This window comes from Delphinus delphis, chromosome 2 (assembly GCF_949987515.2).
Source record: "Delphinus delphis chromosome 2, mDelDel1.2, whole genome shotgun sequence".
NCBI classification, from domain to species: Eukaryota; Metazoa; Chordata; class Mammalia; order Artiodactyla; family Delphinidae; genus Delphinus; species Delphinus delphis.
This window is the reverse complement of record NC_082684.1, coordinates 50,814,845-50,830,078: the sequence shown is the minus strand read 5'-3', so window position 1 is coordinate 50,830,078 and position 15,234 is coordinate 50,814,845. Positions and strand designations below refer to the sequence as shown.

The 15,234-nt window shown below is 35.7% G+C and overlaps 1 protein-coding gene across 2 annotated transcripts in view; it reads right to left on the bottom strand.

Moving 5' to 3' along the window:
• The window catches only part of NEMF (nuclear export mediator factor), a 53,490-nt gene that overhangs the window by 17,664 nt on the left and 20,592 nt on the right, over positions 1-15,234 (bottom strand). For both annotated transcript variants that reach the window (XM_060004600.1, XM_060004602.1), the window contains exons 12-18: positions 14,163-14,240; positions 13,871-14,079; positions 13,431-13,622; positions 12,994-13,057; positions 11,139-11,227; positions 5,922-6,025; positions 4,235-4,297 (exon numbers count right to left, since the gene is read on the bottom strand). In XM_060004600.1, the coding sequence (XP_059860583.1) occupies positions 4,235-4,297; positions 5,922-6,025; positions 11,139-11,227; positions 12,994-13,057; positions 13,431-13,622; positions 13,871-14,079; positions 14,163-14,240 (799 nt within the window). The remainder of the gene's footprint in view (positions 1-4,234; positions 4,298-5,921; positions 6,026-11,138; positions 11,228-12,993; positions 13,058-13,430; positions 13,623-13,870; positions 14,080-14,162; positions 14,241-15,234) is intronic.

The window sequence follows — 15,234 nt, the reverse complement described above, 5'->3', positions numbered from 1 at the left end:
GCCTAATTTCTCAAAATGAAGAGCATATTAATATACCCCTACAGTAAGAATTCAAATATTTTAAAATTGGGATATAATTCACATACCATAAAATTCATTCTTTTAAAGTGTACAATTCAGTGGGTTTTAGTATAGTCATAAAGCTATGCAATCATTACCATTAATTTCAGAACACTTTCATCATCCCCAAAAGAAATCCTGTATCTATTAATAGTCACTTCATCTTCCCAGCCGCTGGCAATCACTAATCTACTTTCTGTCTCTACAGATTTGCCTATTTTGGAATTTCATATACATGGAATCATACATACCTGGCTTCTTTCACTTAGCATGTTTTCAAGGTTCATTCATGTGAGAGCATATGTCAGTACCTCATTTCTTCTTAAGTCTGAATAATATTCTATTATATGGATACACCACATTTTGTTTATTAATCAATGGATCGACATACAGGTTGTTTCCATTTCTTGGCTATTATAATGCTATTATGAATATCTGCAAATAAGTTTGGACATATGTTTTCAATTATCTTGGAATACCTAGGAGTGGAATTGCTGGGTCACATGGTAAAATCTATGTTTACCTTTTTCAGAAACTATGAAACTATTTCCTATAGCAGGTAGATCATTGTCCATTCCCACCTGCAGTGTATAAGGGTTCCAATCTCTCCACAACCTCAGTAACGTGTTACTGTTTTTTTGTTTCTTTTGGCCGCCCTGTGTGGCTTGTGGGATTTTAGTTCCCCGACCAGGGATTGAACCCAAGCCCTTGGCAGTGACAGTGTGGAGTCCTAACCACTGGACCGCCAGGGAATTCCCACTGTCTGTTTTTTTATTTCAACTATTCTTGTGGGTGTTAAGTGGTATTTGTCTGTGGTTTTGATTTGCATTTCCCTAACAGGCAAATGATGCTGAGCATCTTATCATGTGCTTGTTGGCCTTTTGTATCTTTGGAGAAATGTCTATTTCACATTTTAAAAATTTTGTTCATTTTAAAATTGCCTTTCTATTTTAGAGTCAGAAGAGTTCTAGAGTTCTTTGGATATTGGTCCTTTATCACATAAACGACTTGCAAATATTTCCTCCCATTCTGTGGACTGTCTTTTCACTTTCTTGATAGAGTCCTCTGAATTAAAGTTTTAATTTTGCTTAAGTCTGATTTGTTTTTTCTTCGGTTGCTTATGCTTATGGTGTCATATCTAAAAAATGACTTCCTGATCCAAGATTATGAAGTTTTTTTTACACCTTATTTTCTTCTAACAGTCTTACAGTTTTAGCTCTTAAATTTAGGTCTGATGCAATCTTTTTTTTTTTCGGTACGTGGGCCTCTCACTGTTGTGGCCTCTCCCGTTGCGGAGCAGTCTCCAGACGCGCAGGCTCAGCGGCCATGGCTCACGGGCCCAGCCACTCCGCGGCACGTGGGATCTTCCCAGACCGGGGCACGAACCTGCGTCCCCTGCATTGGCAGGCGGACTGTCAACCACTGCACCACCAGGGAAGTCCCTGCTTTTAATTTTTATAAATGGTATGAAGCAGGGGTCTAACTTCATTCTTTGGCACATGGATATTAGTTGCATCAGCCCTATTTGTTGAAAAAATTATTCTATCCCCATTGAATGGCCTTGGCACCCTTGCTGAAAATCAACTGACCATAAACAAGGAGTCTCAATTCTCTTCATTAATCTATCAGTCCATCCTCACACCAATATCACACTCTCCTGATACCACACTGACTGTTGTTTTGTAGGAGGTTTTGAAATCAGGTAGTGTGAGTCCTCCAATTTTGTTCTCCGTTTTCAAGAATGATTTGGCTAATCTGGGTACTCTGCATTTCCACATGAATTTCAGTATGAGCTTTGTCCATCTCTGCAAAAACAGGCAGCTGGAATTTTGAGAGGAACTGCACATATCTGTAGATTAATGTGGGAAGTACTGCCATCAGGACAATATGACTTCTAATTCATAAACACTGGAAGTGTTCCCCTTTATTTAGGTCTTCTTTAATTTCTTTCAATGATGTTTTGTAGTTCAGTGTGTACGTCTTGCATTTCTTTTTGGTAAATTTATTACTAAATATTTTATTCTTTTGTAATGCTGTTATAAGTGGATGTTTTATTAATTTCCTTTTAATACTGCTTATTGCTAGTATATAAAAATATAACTGACTTTTATATATTGACCTTATATCCTAGACGTTGCTGAACTTATTAACTAATAATTTTTAGTAGATTGCTTAAGGTTTAAATATATAAGATTATGTCATTTGCAAACAGAGATAGTTTTATCTGTCCCTTACCAATTTGGATATTTTAAACTTTTTATTGCCTAATGGCCTACTTAGAACCTCCATACAATGTTGAGTAAAAGTGTGGCAAGAACAGATGTGCTTATCTTGTTCCTGATCTTGGGGGAAAAGCTGTCTTTCACCATTAAGCATGATTTTTAGCTGTGGATTTTTTCATAGATGTTCTTTACCAACTTGAGGAAGTTTCCATCTATTCTTAGTTTGTTGAGTGTTTTTATCACAAATGAGTACTGGATTATTACCAAAGGCTTTTTCTGCATCAATTGAGATCATCATGTGGTTTTTGTCCTTTATTTTATTAATACACTGTATTACATTAATTTTCATATGTTAAACCAACTTTGCATTCCTGGGAATAAATCCCACTTTATCATGTGTATAATCCTTGTAATATGCTGCTGGATTCAGTTTCCTAATATTTTGTTGAGGACTTTTGTGTCTATATTCATAAATAATATTGGTCTGTAGTTTTCTTTCCTGTGATATCTTCATCTGGTTTTGTTATTAGGGTAATACCAGCCCTATAGAATGAGTTAGAAAGTTCCTCTCTCTTCTACCTTTTGGAAGTTTATGAAGGATTGATGTTCAGTCTTCTTTAAAAGTTCTGTAGACTTTAGGAATTTGAATCTTATTGTTTTGGTTAGTCTAGCTAAAGGTTTATCAGTTTTATCGATCTTTTCAAAGAACTAACTTTGGTTTTGTTGATTTTTCTCCACTGTCTTTCTATTCTGTTTTATTTCCACCCTAATCTTTACCATTTCCCTTCCTTTCCTTACTATGGGTTATCTGCTTTTCTTTTTCTACATCTTAATGTGTACAGTTTTGTTATTGATTTCAAATCATTCCTCTTTTTTATTATAGGTAGTACAGCTATAAATTTTTCTCTGAGCACTGCCTTAGGTGCATCTCATAAGTCTCAATAAATTTGTTTGCATTTCGTTCACCTCAAAGTATTTTCTAATACCCCCTGTGATTTCCTCTTTGATCCACTGGTTATTTTATGAGTGTGTTGTTTATTTCCACACATTTGTGAATTTTCTAAATTTTCTTCTATTAGTGGTTTCTAATTTCACTCCATTATGGTCGGAAAATTTACTTTATATGATTCATTAGTTTTAAATTAACTGAGACTTATTTTATAGACTATCAAATGGTCCACCCTGGAGAATGTTCCATGTGCACTTGAGAAGAATGAGTAATCTAGTGTTGTGAGGTAGAGTGTACTACAGATATGTGTAGAATCTAGGTAACTTGAGTGTTGTTCAACTCTTCTATTTCTTTGTTGATCTTATAGCTAGTTATTCTAGCCATGATTGAAAGTTAGGTATTGATATCTTGAACTACTATTATTAAATTGTTTATTTCTCCCTTCATGTATTCTATGGCTCTTTTGTTGGATGCATATATGTTTGTTTATTTATTATTTTATAAATTCATTTACTTATTTTTGGCTGTGTTGGGTCTTCGTTGCTGCACGCAGGCCTTCTCTAGTTGTGCAAGCAGGGGCTACTCTTCATCGTGGTGCGTGGGCTTCTCAGTCCAGTGGCTTCTCTTGTTGCAGAGCACAGGCTCTAGGCATGCGGGCTTCAGTAGTTGTGGCACATGGACTCAGTAGTTGTGGCTCGCAGGCTCTAGAGCACAGGCTCAGAAGTTGTGGTGCACGGGCTTAGCTGCTCTGCGGCATGTGGGATCTTCCTGGACCAGGGCTTGAACCTGTGTTCCCTGTACTGGCAGGCGGATTCTTAACCACTGCACCACCAGGGAAGTTACAGATGCATATGTGCTTATAACTGTTACACCTTATTGATGGATTGACACTTTTATCATTATAAAGTGTCCTTCTTTATCTGTATTAGTGATTTTTCTCTTATACTAAAAATATTTTAAACAAAAGAATTAAAGTTATGAATCATAGAAAGAAATATATTACCTGTTGGATTCTTAATTACACAGCTAGTTGCTCCATGAAGGTCAGCATGTACATAAATGTCCCCTTTAAAACAAATAAGAAATAATACTTTAAGTCCTGTTTCTTTGTTTTTAAGTTGAAATTGTTTATTTACTTATTTTTTAATGGGTTCAAAATCCAAAAGGTATCAAAAGACATATAAAGAAAAGTCTATCTCCCACCCCTGGGAGATTTCTCATAGGCCTCCTCAGAGGAAAACAATGCTAATAAGGCAGATTACAAAAATAGTCACAGTTCTTCTCCCTCCCTCTATCCACACCTCTTTGCTCTATGACCTTGAAGCTTCTCCCATCAAGAGGTGGAGTCCACTTCCCCATCCCTCAAATGTGGGCCGACCCCTTGACCTGCCTTGGCCAGCAGAATGTGGCAGATGTGACCAAATGCCAGTTCCCAGCCTAGGCCTTGAGAGGTGCTGTATGCTTCCTCTTTTTCTCTCAGAAATTTGCTGAGTTACCATATAAGCAAGCCCAGGCTAGCCTGACGATGGGTGAGAGACACATAGAGATGAGTCATCATAGCAAGTGCAAAGGTCCTGAGGACCATAGATGGTTGACAAATGTGACAAACAGCCAGGAAGCCAGACTGAAGGAAAGTAAGAAATGAGGCTAGAGAAGAAGTCAGGAGCCTTGTAAGCCACAATGAGGACTTCTAGTTTTATTCTGAAGTGTGTGATAGCAACAAATGAATAAATGAGCAAACAGATGAATGCAGGAATGAATGGTCAACTAGGGAAAAGTAAAGTGCATGGTTTCTAACAGAAAAAATGAGCAGCCATTGTTTGCCATGGATAGTTCATCTGAGATTTGAAACTCAAAGAAGAGCAAAGCCCATACAGTTCCATGAAAGGCTCAGCTCACAATGCACAAAGTTAGAGAAGACAGAGACCAAGTCCTGGGTACCATGTAACCTAACCCTGTTGCTTTCTTTCCTGGCTCTGGATCCTCAAAGGACATCAGATTAGCTCTGATACTGATTATTGATTTCTGATACTCACACTGAGGGTTCAGCCACAGTGAAGTGGTGGTTATCAGCAAACAAAAAAAAATGAGAGGGGCTTCCCTGCTGGCGCAGTGGTTGAGAGTCCGCCTGCCGATGCAGGGGACGCGGGTTCATGCCCCGGTCCACGAAGACCCCACATGCCGCAGAGCGGCTGGGCCCGTGAGCCATGGTCGCTGAGACTGCGCGTCCGGAGCCTTTGCTCCGCAACGGGAGAGGCCACAACAGTGAGAGGCCCACGTACCGCAAAACAAAACAAAACAACAAAAAAAAAAACGAGAGGCCTTACAACACAGCACTTAAGTCCTGCTTCTAAAAGTGAAAAACGGTTACAAACTTCAGCACTGAAAAATTAAGCTTTTAAAAATCTGATCTACAATGACTTTGGAGGATTGAAAGCTATTTTCTTAATGCAGTAGAAAATCAAAAATCTAATACTACAGATTAGCTCGGCATTACTACTTTAGGGATATTCACTTAAAATGTGAATCAAGTGTCAAAGCACATATTCAACAAACCATAAACCATGAAATTCTTTCTACCAATTAAATCTGTCAAACAAAGGAGTACAAGATAAAAATCTACACCTAATATTGAGATAACCAATCCAGTTACTTAAAAGAAAATTCTTCAGAATTATAATCTTACCTACCTGGTGTCAAGTATCTTTTCACAATTATTTCATTCTGTTGCTGATCTCGTCCACCAATAATTAGATAGTTCTCTGAGCTAATGAACCAGAGGAATTTCTCAAACCTATCAAATTTTAAAGAAAAAAGTTAACATTTCTTTCCCTTCATAGTTGCCTGAATTCACACCCTTTTAACAAACAAAATAAAACAGAAAGCTCTCCTATCTGTGAAGGTTAAGACAACTTGATGGCTTAATTTCTTAAGACATCAAGCTGAATTTTACTGAAAACTTGCAATGCAAATTGCCCTAGGATATTCTTAAGACAGTCTCAGTAGAAAACAATTCAATTTTATGCTTAAAAAATATGTTCTCTCTTTATTTCCCTCCCATATAGACAGCCTTCTTAAACTGACTTTATAACAATGAATTACAAAAAGCAAAAGCATAAAATGTCACATGGTCCCTAGGTTTAGTTTTCTTTCAGTGGGGCACTGGATAGGCTTTGGGACCACCGATGAGAAAGAAAAGCTGTTTTCCCATTCTGTCTTCAATTAATCAACTGAATGTTACATGTATGATATTCTTTACAGTTTAAAACCAAAAATTGCTGTCAGAAGTGTAAAATTATAACTTTTCTCAAGAAACAAATTAACTTGGGTTTTCATGATTAATACATACCACCACAATAAAAAGTAAAGAGTGTATATTTGTATGACATCTAGAAAATGAGATGCACATAAATATTTCCTATTTTACATATGACTCACAAGATAATTTTTTTATGATTTAACCTAGAATTTTAAAATTTCTGGTTAAAGATGATAGATTGAGCACAGGCATTAAATGAAACTTCCTCATAGCTCCCAAAATATAATAGCAAAAGGACTCTATTCCTATTTTCTAATCTGATTTTTTATTGAGTAATACATATACATGGTTCAAAAAATGTTTTAATTACATAAAAAAGTATAGTGAGAGATCCTACATCTCTTCAGTTCCCACAGCTACTACTAACCAATTGGCCATTAGCTTCCTGTACCCTCTCCAGAGTTTCTTTATACATACAAAAGCTAAAATAAAATCCTTATTCTAAACCTTTTCTCTTTTTCAGACACAACACACTGTTCTGCATATTTTTTTCTTTTTTCACTTAAAAATATATTTTCCTCATTGCTGAATGGATGTACTATACTGATTTAACCACTTCCCTATTGATGGTAAAGAGGTTTGCAAAAAGACATAAACCCAAAAGGACAAAAAGAATGTGAAAGATAAATCAAGGATGTATTTTGTAATCATCCTAGCAGAGGAATACATAACTAACTAACAGGCCAAAAAAACAAAAGCCAACTAATCAAAATAAAGCAACAAGGAAGACAAAAAAGAACACAGAACAAATAAGACACACTGAAAGCTAGCAGTAAGATGGTTAGATTTAAACCCAAATATATCAGAAATTATATTAAATATAAATGTAGTCAATTCTCCAGGTAAAATGCAAAGACTGTCAGACTGGGAAAAAAACAATGATATATACTCCTTTAAAATATAAGGATATAAAAAGGTTGAAATATAATGATGGAAAAAGATAATACCATGCAAATACTAACCAAAAAACAGTTTATACAGTTTTAACATCTCACACAGATGGAAAAAATAGATATAAAAGGACACTTCATTAAAATTAATAAAAGGCTCAATTCACTGAGATGATATAACAGTTCCATATTTGTATCACCTAATTACATAGCCTCACATATATAAAGCAAAAGTTCAGAAGTAAAAGGAGAAACAGATAATCCAAACCGTATGATATTTAACACACTTCTCTCAGTAACTGGGAAAACAAGCATTAAAAAGAGAATTATAAAGGTGCCAAAGATTCGAACAACATGATTGATAAACATGACCTGATATTTAGAGAAATGCACTCAGTAACTGTAGAAAAGCCACTATTTTCAACTATATATGAAACATTTATAAATAAAGCTGCCCATAAATAGACTGGGCCATAAAGCAAGTTTCAACAACAAACACCAAATGACTGAGATAATTCAGAATGTCACCTCTTTTACGCAAATAAAGCTAAAAATCAGTAAGAAAAAGTAACCAAAAACCCCCATGTGTTTGGATAGTAATACATATACTTCTAAATAATGCATGGGTGAAGAAATCACCATGGAAATTAGAATATATCTTGACATGAAAGATAATGAAAATCCTAAACAACAGAACTTTTTAGATACAGTTAAAGCCATGCTGAGGGAAATTCACTGCCTTACATATATTAGAAAAGAGGCCGGGGGAAAGGGGAAATCAATGAACTAGCTTCTGTCTCAAGAAATCAGAAAGGAAAATGCAAATAAATCCCAAAGAAAAGTAGAAGGATGAAAATAATTATTAAAATAGAAGGCACATATATAATACTGGAGATCAATAGTCAAAAACTGGTTCTTTAATGATATTACTACTACTGAAAATCCTCTGGTCAGATTAATCAAGAAAGAGAGAAGGCACAAATAATTCTTGAATGAAAAGGGAGAAGTAATTAATGATTCTAGGAATGTTAAAAACTTAAGTGGAGGGACCTCCCTGGTGGTCTAGTGGTTAAGACTCCATGCTTCCACTGCAGAGGGAACGGGTTTGATCCCTGGTCAGGGAACTAAGATCCCACATGCCACGCGGCGTGGCCAAAAAAAAAAAAAAAGTTAAGTGGAATATTATAAACTTTTTGCCAATAAGTTTCAAACTTTGGACAAAATAGACAAAGTCTTAGAAAAACATTGCTAACCAAAACTAGAAAATCTGAGTAGTCCTTTTATCTACTAAAGAATTTGAATCTGTAATGAAAAACTTTCCCATAAAGAAAACTCCAGGTGACTTCCATCAACATTTAAGGACAATTGATAAAGGAACACTTTCCAGTTTGTTTTATGAGATAATATAACCTTGTACCAACAGTTAACAAAAACATTATGAGAAATGAAAATTACAGGTCAATCATATTCATCAATAGAGATGTTAGAGAGAGAAAGAAAAAAGCAACAAAATTTTGAAAGCTGGAAAATAAATGAACAAGTGAGCAGACTCAAGAAGCTGAATCCTGAGCTGACGGTGCAAAGAACCAAGAGACAAATCGACTTACACTGTATGACCCATAAAGAGCACAGGTACTGCTAGAAATAGGGTTTAAGATGAGGTTTAAAAACGGAAGAACTGCCTGAAAATCTTATCAAGAAGTAAGCACTTCCCTAGATCTTTCCAGCTCGGAACATGGTGGTAACTGCCCCTTCAACACTCTAACAGAAAGTCAGAAATTAATTCTTTAAAAGGGTACAAAGAGGATCTCTGGACTAGGGGAAACGTATCACAGTTGTAAGTAGGGGTAATATATGTAAAATAGGGCAATTAAGTAAATGTATGAAATACTGGATACTAAGACTCTCCAGCTTATTATTTCCACCGAGCTCCCAAAATGGTGATAGCCAGGTCTTCACTTTACAAATAGAAGAGAAAGAAGCTTTTGTGGGAAATGAGACCAGCCGAAAAGGCAAAAAGCTAAAGACTTCAAGAGTTCCACAGATGGCCCACACAGATCATTTTACAAGTCCAACAACCCACAAAGAACTTCCAATCACCATTTTAATGTTCTGCTATAAAAAGTGAGTAGACAGTCAAGGATCACCAGACGTACACAAGTGAACGCTGGAGACAAAACCAACAAATAGAAAAAAGAGACTTGGAGAAGACAGACCTGCAAGAAAAGGATACTAAATAAAATGTAATACATCAAAATTATTCTCAGTTATAAAGAAACTAGAGCAGTAAGTTTTTTTAAAGTAACATTCAAAAAACCAAAAACAGCTTAAAATTAAAACATGATAGGAAGAAATAAAAGATTAAAAAATTCAATGGAAGGATTGAAAGATAAAGTTGAGAAAATCTCAGAATATAGAACAAAAAGTTGAAAAACAGAAAATGCAATGCAATAGGACTGCTAAGGGGGGGAGGGGTCCCATAAGTAAAACATGAGACTTCTAGAAAGAAAGAAAAAGAAAACAAAACAAAAAAAGACAGAAGGTAGGCAATTTTCTAAGAAATAGTTCAAGAAAATTTCTCCAAACCACGTTTCCAATTTAAAAGGCCCACAAAGTATCCAGCGTAATGGATAAAAACATCATCACCAACCTATATTCCTGTGAAATTTTGGAAAACTGAGAGGAAGAAAAAAAAGATCTAGAAGCTTACAGAAAGGCAAAAACAAGTTTCCTATTAAAACAGCAACTATCAAAATGACAGAAAACTCAAGATCAAACCTGGAAGTTAATACAATGGACAATGCCTTTTTAAAAGTCTGAGGGAAACATATTTTCAAATTAGAATTCTATACCTATCCAAACTCTTATGAGTAAAATAATTTTTTTATACATTGGACACCTCAAAAACTTTAACTTCTACATACCCCTTTTCATGAAGCTTCTAGAGCACATAGTCCATAACCAAAGAAAAAGGAAGTCTGAGATTCAGGACAGAAGATACAACACAGAGAGAGGTTATAGAGAAGTTCCAGGATAATAAAAAAAAGGAGATCTTAAAATGCTTACAGTAACCAATCTAGAACAAAGTAGGTCAAAAAGCTCCAGGAAAGACTTCTGCAAGAAGATGATACTGATAAAATTCCAATATGTTTGAACACACTTGGAAGCAAATTTGGACATGGCTAATAACAAGAACAAAAATAAAAAGAAAGCAAATGAAACAATTATTAACTTCAGGGAAGATAAAATACTGAGCAGGAAAGGAAAACAGAATACTATATGATCCAGCTCTGATTACAACTTAAATATTCATAATAATGTTAACACAGACCATCATTCTTGACAAAATTATGCTGTAAGTATACTGAGAAGCCAGGCGATGTGTGTGTATGTAACGGAGCACAAATGGAAAGAATAAAATCTTCACTTTCCAAGGTGGGAAGTTATTAATAGAGCGTAAAACAGAAAAATTAAGCAGCAGCAATATATTACTAAGAGAAATGGAGGTATATATCAAAAGATTCAGCTAAAAGAGCTAAAAGTTTCCTTGGGAGACGAGGCAATAGGAGTAGGGATAAAAGTTTGCGGGGTTACTGGTTTTTTAACAAGCTTTGTAGAACTGCTTGATTTTCTAAATAATGTGCATGTATAATTTTGATAGAAAGAAAAAATGTATTTTAAAAAGGTAGAATACTTACCAATATATTTTTCTTGCTTTCTGAATAGAGGTAACTGTCTGGACTTCTTTTAAGGTTTGCTTTGTTTTCTTTTCTGCTGATTTGAACGCCTATTCATAAGAAAAGAGTTTTTAAGTAATCTGTTGAAAATTTACTTAAATAACACCAAGTAAATGACAGGGGAAGAAATGGGTTTTTAAATGTCACTATCTATACACACACACCATACACACATGAAAGTAATAAAATGAGGACTTTCCCGGTGGTGCAGTGGTTAAGAATCCGCCTGCCAATGCAGGGGACACGGGTTCGATCCCTGGTCCAGGAAGATCCCACATGCTGTGGAACCACTAAGCCTGTGCACCACAACTACTGAGCCTGTGCTCTAGAGTCCGCAAGCCACAACTACTGAGCCCACACAACTACTGAGGCCCGTGCGCCTAGAGCCCATGCTCCACAACAAGAGAAGCCACCACGATGAGAAGCCCACGCACCGCAACGAAGAGTAGCCCCCACTCGCCACAACTAGAGAAAGCACATCAATGACGACCCAACACAGCCATAAATAAATAAATTTATTTTTTAAAAAGTAATAAAATGAAGAAATTTTGGCCTTAAATATTAAAATGATTTGTATACAAGTATCTGCTCAAGACCTACAATGAAAAAGAGTTCATCTGTTTACCATATACTCAGTGCAACCATATAATAGGCTTTGGGCTAGATGTCAGAGACACACAATGAACAAGACAAAGTTTCTACTTCCTACCCCACTGGGGTCTAGGAGAAGAGACATATATAAAACACATAATTATTCAAATAAACATGGTAAATGTTTCAAAGGATGCTATGAGAGTATAACAAGGGAACCTAATTTATAACTGATTATGGTCAAAGAAGGTATTTCTGAGGAAATGGCATTTAGGCTGAAGCCTGAAGGATTAATGGAATTATCAAGGCAAAGAATACAAAGAGCACTGTAAGCAGAAGGAAAAGGTCAGCTTGACCAGCAAGTATGATCATAGGGTAAATAAGGTTGGAGAGGCAGATAGAGAGCTAAGTCATGAAGACCACTCATTTAACAGATATTAATGTGACTATGTTTCAGGCAATATTCTAGGGACTGGGACACAGCAATGAATAAAACAGATAAAGATCCTACTTTCATGTAATCTACATTCTAGAGGGAAGACAGATAAACATATGTTGGGATGGGTGTTTTTAAAAAAGAAAAACAAGAGTGAAAAGGGAGTAATTGAGGTAGTTTTATTTTCACTACGAGTGGTCAAGAAAGGCCGCTCTGATAGTCTTAAGTAGACACATGAATGATGAGGGGGATCAAACCATGAAAAATCTGAGGGGAGAACATTCTTGGCAGAAAGAGCAAGTGCAAAGGCCCTGAGAAGGCAGTATGGGCCACTGATGTAGGAATAGCTTAAGATCCCACTGTGGCTGGAAACAGTGTGTAACAAGGGGAGTGTGGGTGATGTGATCAGAGGGAAGCAGATAGGCCTCCCTACCTGATCCAGGCTTTAAGGTGTCTTGAGTAAGATGGGAAGAAACTGGAAGATGTTGAACAGAGAGAAATGACTTCATTTTTTTATTTAAAATGACTGACTGGATATGAGAAGAGTCCAGGATGACTCCAACATTTTTAACTTGAGCAAAAAAGGGATAATTACTGAGATAGAGACCTTGGGAAGAGAGGGTTAGGGGAGAAAATAAATACTGGAAATGCACACATTTACAGCAAAATTAAGTTTGAAAGGTATTTCTGAATTTGAAAACCTCATTTAAAGAGAAGAAATAATTAAGTCCATTAAATTAATAAAGCAGAGAAAAACAATTAACATTCATTCTAAGAAATATTAAGTACCTTCTCAGCAGCTTCAACAGTCTTCTGTGTTTTCTTAGCAGCATATCTCTTGTGATCATAATACCTAGAAAAATATATCTTTTAATTTTAGATAAAATCTTTATTCTTTAGTTTCCTATTTATGTTATTTCTAATTTTACAGACTCACAAATCATCAAGAACAACTTTAAATACTTTTAAAAAAGTATTTCACCTCAAAGAATATACAGTCAAAATAATGATAGTTCTTATCCTTAATACCCTAACAGATTTATTGCAGATAATATTATAGCTAAAATTTATACTTATGGGAATTCCCTGGTGGTCCAGTGGTTAGGAGTCTGTGCTTCCAATGCAGGGGGCACGGGTTCAAACGCTGCTCAGGGAACTAAGACCCCACATGCCATGCAGCATGGCAAATAAATAAAATAAAATAAATACTTAAATTTATGACTTACTTTTTGGCATTGGCATATGCTGACAAGCTGAGATCAACATCAACAAGCAATGGCCTATTTTTCTGAGGCTTCTGCAGTTGTTTATTCTTTTGCTTTTTCTTTTTTCCTTTTGGTGGTTCGGTTTCATTTTTCTCAGTACTGACGTCACCATCAACATCATCATCTTCCTCCTCTGATAACAAGTATGGATTTCTATTAAAAATATTCAATAGTATTTCACTAATGTCAATGACATCCCTTTTTTATTTTCAATTTTTTTCTCAAGGAAATTATAAATGGTTTACGGTACTTAAATAGCTGCATTATTTTAATGTAAATTAATTTTTTTCTGTATTTTCAAAGATAAATTTCCAAATAAAAAAAACTTCAATGAATACAGTGAAAAATTAAATAGCAAAGTAAAGACAAACACTAACTGCTTAACTAAGAATCAAACTTACCTTAGCAGCATTGTAACATGATTTGTTTGTAGTTTTAATTCTTTGATTGCATTTGCAACAGGGTCTCCTTGAGCTTGGGCTTCTTTCACAATTAACCCAATTTCTGTCCAGTCTATCTGGTTGGCTAAAGCACTTCGAACAACCTGAATGGCTCTGTCAACTATTTGTAGGTTCATTTCTATAAGCTCTCCTTTAAGTTTGTCTATTTCCTTATGAAATAAACCAAAAACATGTGTTACAATGCCAAAGTTACCATTTTTGAAAAAGTATCTGAAAAAGCTAAACATAATACCTGAGCCTGCTGAAGAGCTTCTAATCTGTTTTCATGATCCTTTCGGACATTATCTAATTTCTTCAATGCTTGTTTTTCCTTTTGTTAACAAAACAGAGTTTTTAAAAATTAGATTTCTTCTACCTTCTGTACCTTCTCTCTTTTACCTCCTGAAACTCACTATCCCACCCCTACTTCTGACCCCTCAATGTTGTTACCTAACTAGCTAAAGTTCCCCATAGTCCATCTCCCCAGGTCTATCCTACCCCAAAGTGTTTCATGCTCCAAAATTACCTCTCCTGACCATCTACATCCCATTCCCTATACAGGAAGGTATTTTGATTACAGGTTACATTGTATGTAAGATATGCCCTACTGCCCTTGCATTATTCAAGCAGGCAGAATTCAAGACATTTTTCCCTATGACATTAAAGTTTGGGGGAGTGCATTTTTAGCATTAATTCCTAAAATAGCTTCCTTTTATTTTATTGCTGCTTTTAATTTTCTCAGCCTTATTTCTAGTATTTTACAGAGTATTCTTCTTCCTAAATTAACAACACAAAGGCTCATGGTAGTTATGTGAACTTTTATACAGTCAGCCCTCCGTACCTGCAGATACAAAACCTGCAGATATGGGAGGCTAACTATATTCCCTGTACTACACCATTTTATATAAGGGACTTGAATATCCTTGGATTTTGGTACCCACAGGGGCTCCTGGAACAACCCACTGCAGACACCGAGGGATGGCTGTATAGCATTCTATCACACGGAACTTACATATTAAGGTTGCTGATGTGGGGCTAATTTTGTAACACTAGTAATAGCATCACCAATTAGTGAATGTTTGCATGCTGGATGTAATGTTAAAAATATTTAAGTTATAAGAATGGTGACTATTAAAAGAACACACAGTGATTACTAAAATAATTCACGGGTATTTTGATGTACATGGGGTTCAATGTTACTCTTAAATATCTGTTTACTTACTAAAGTGCTGCCACCATGTGGCAATCACACTATGTAACTCATGTGACCCACTTGCTTTGAAATTCCGCTCTTGTTAATTTTTTTACAACCAAGGTGGGGAGGA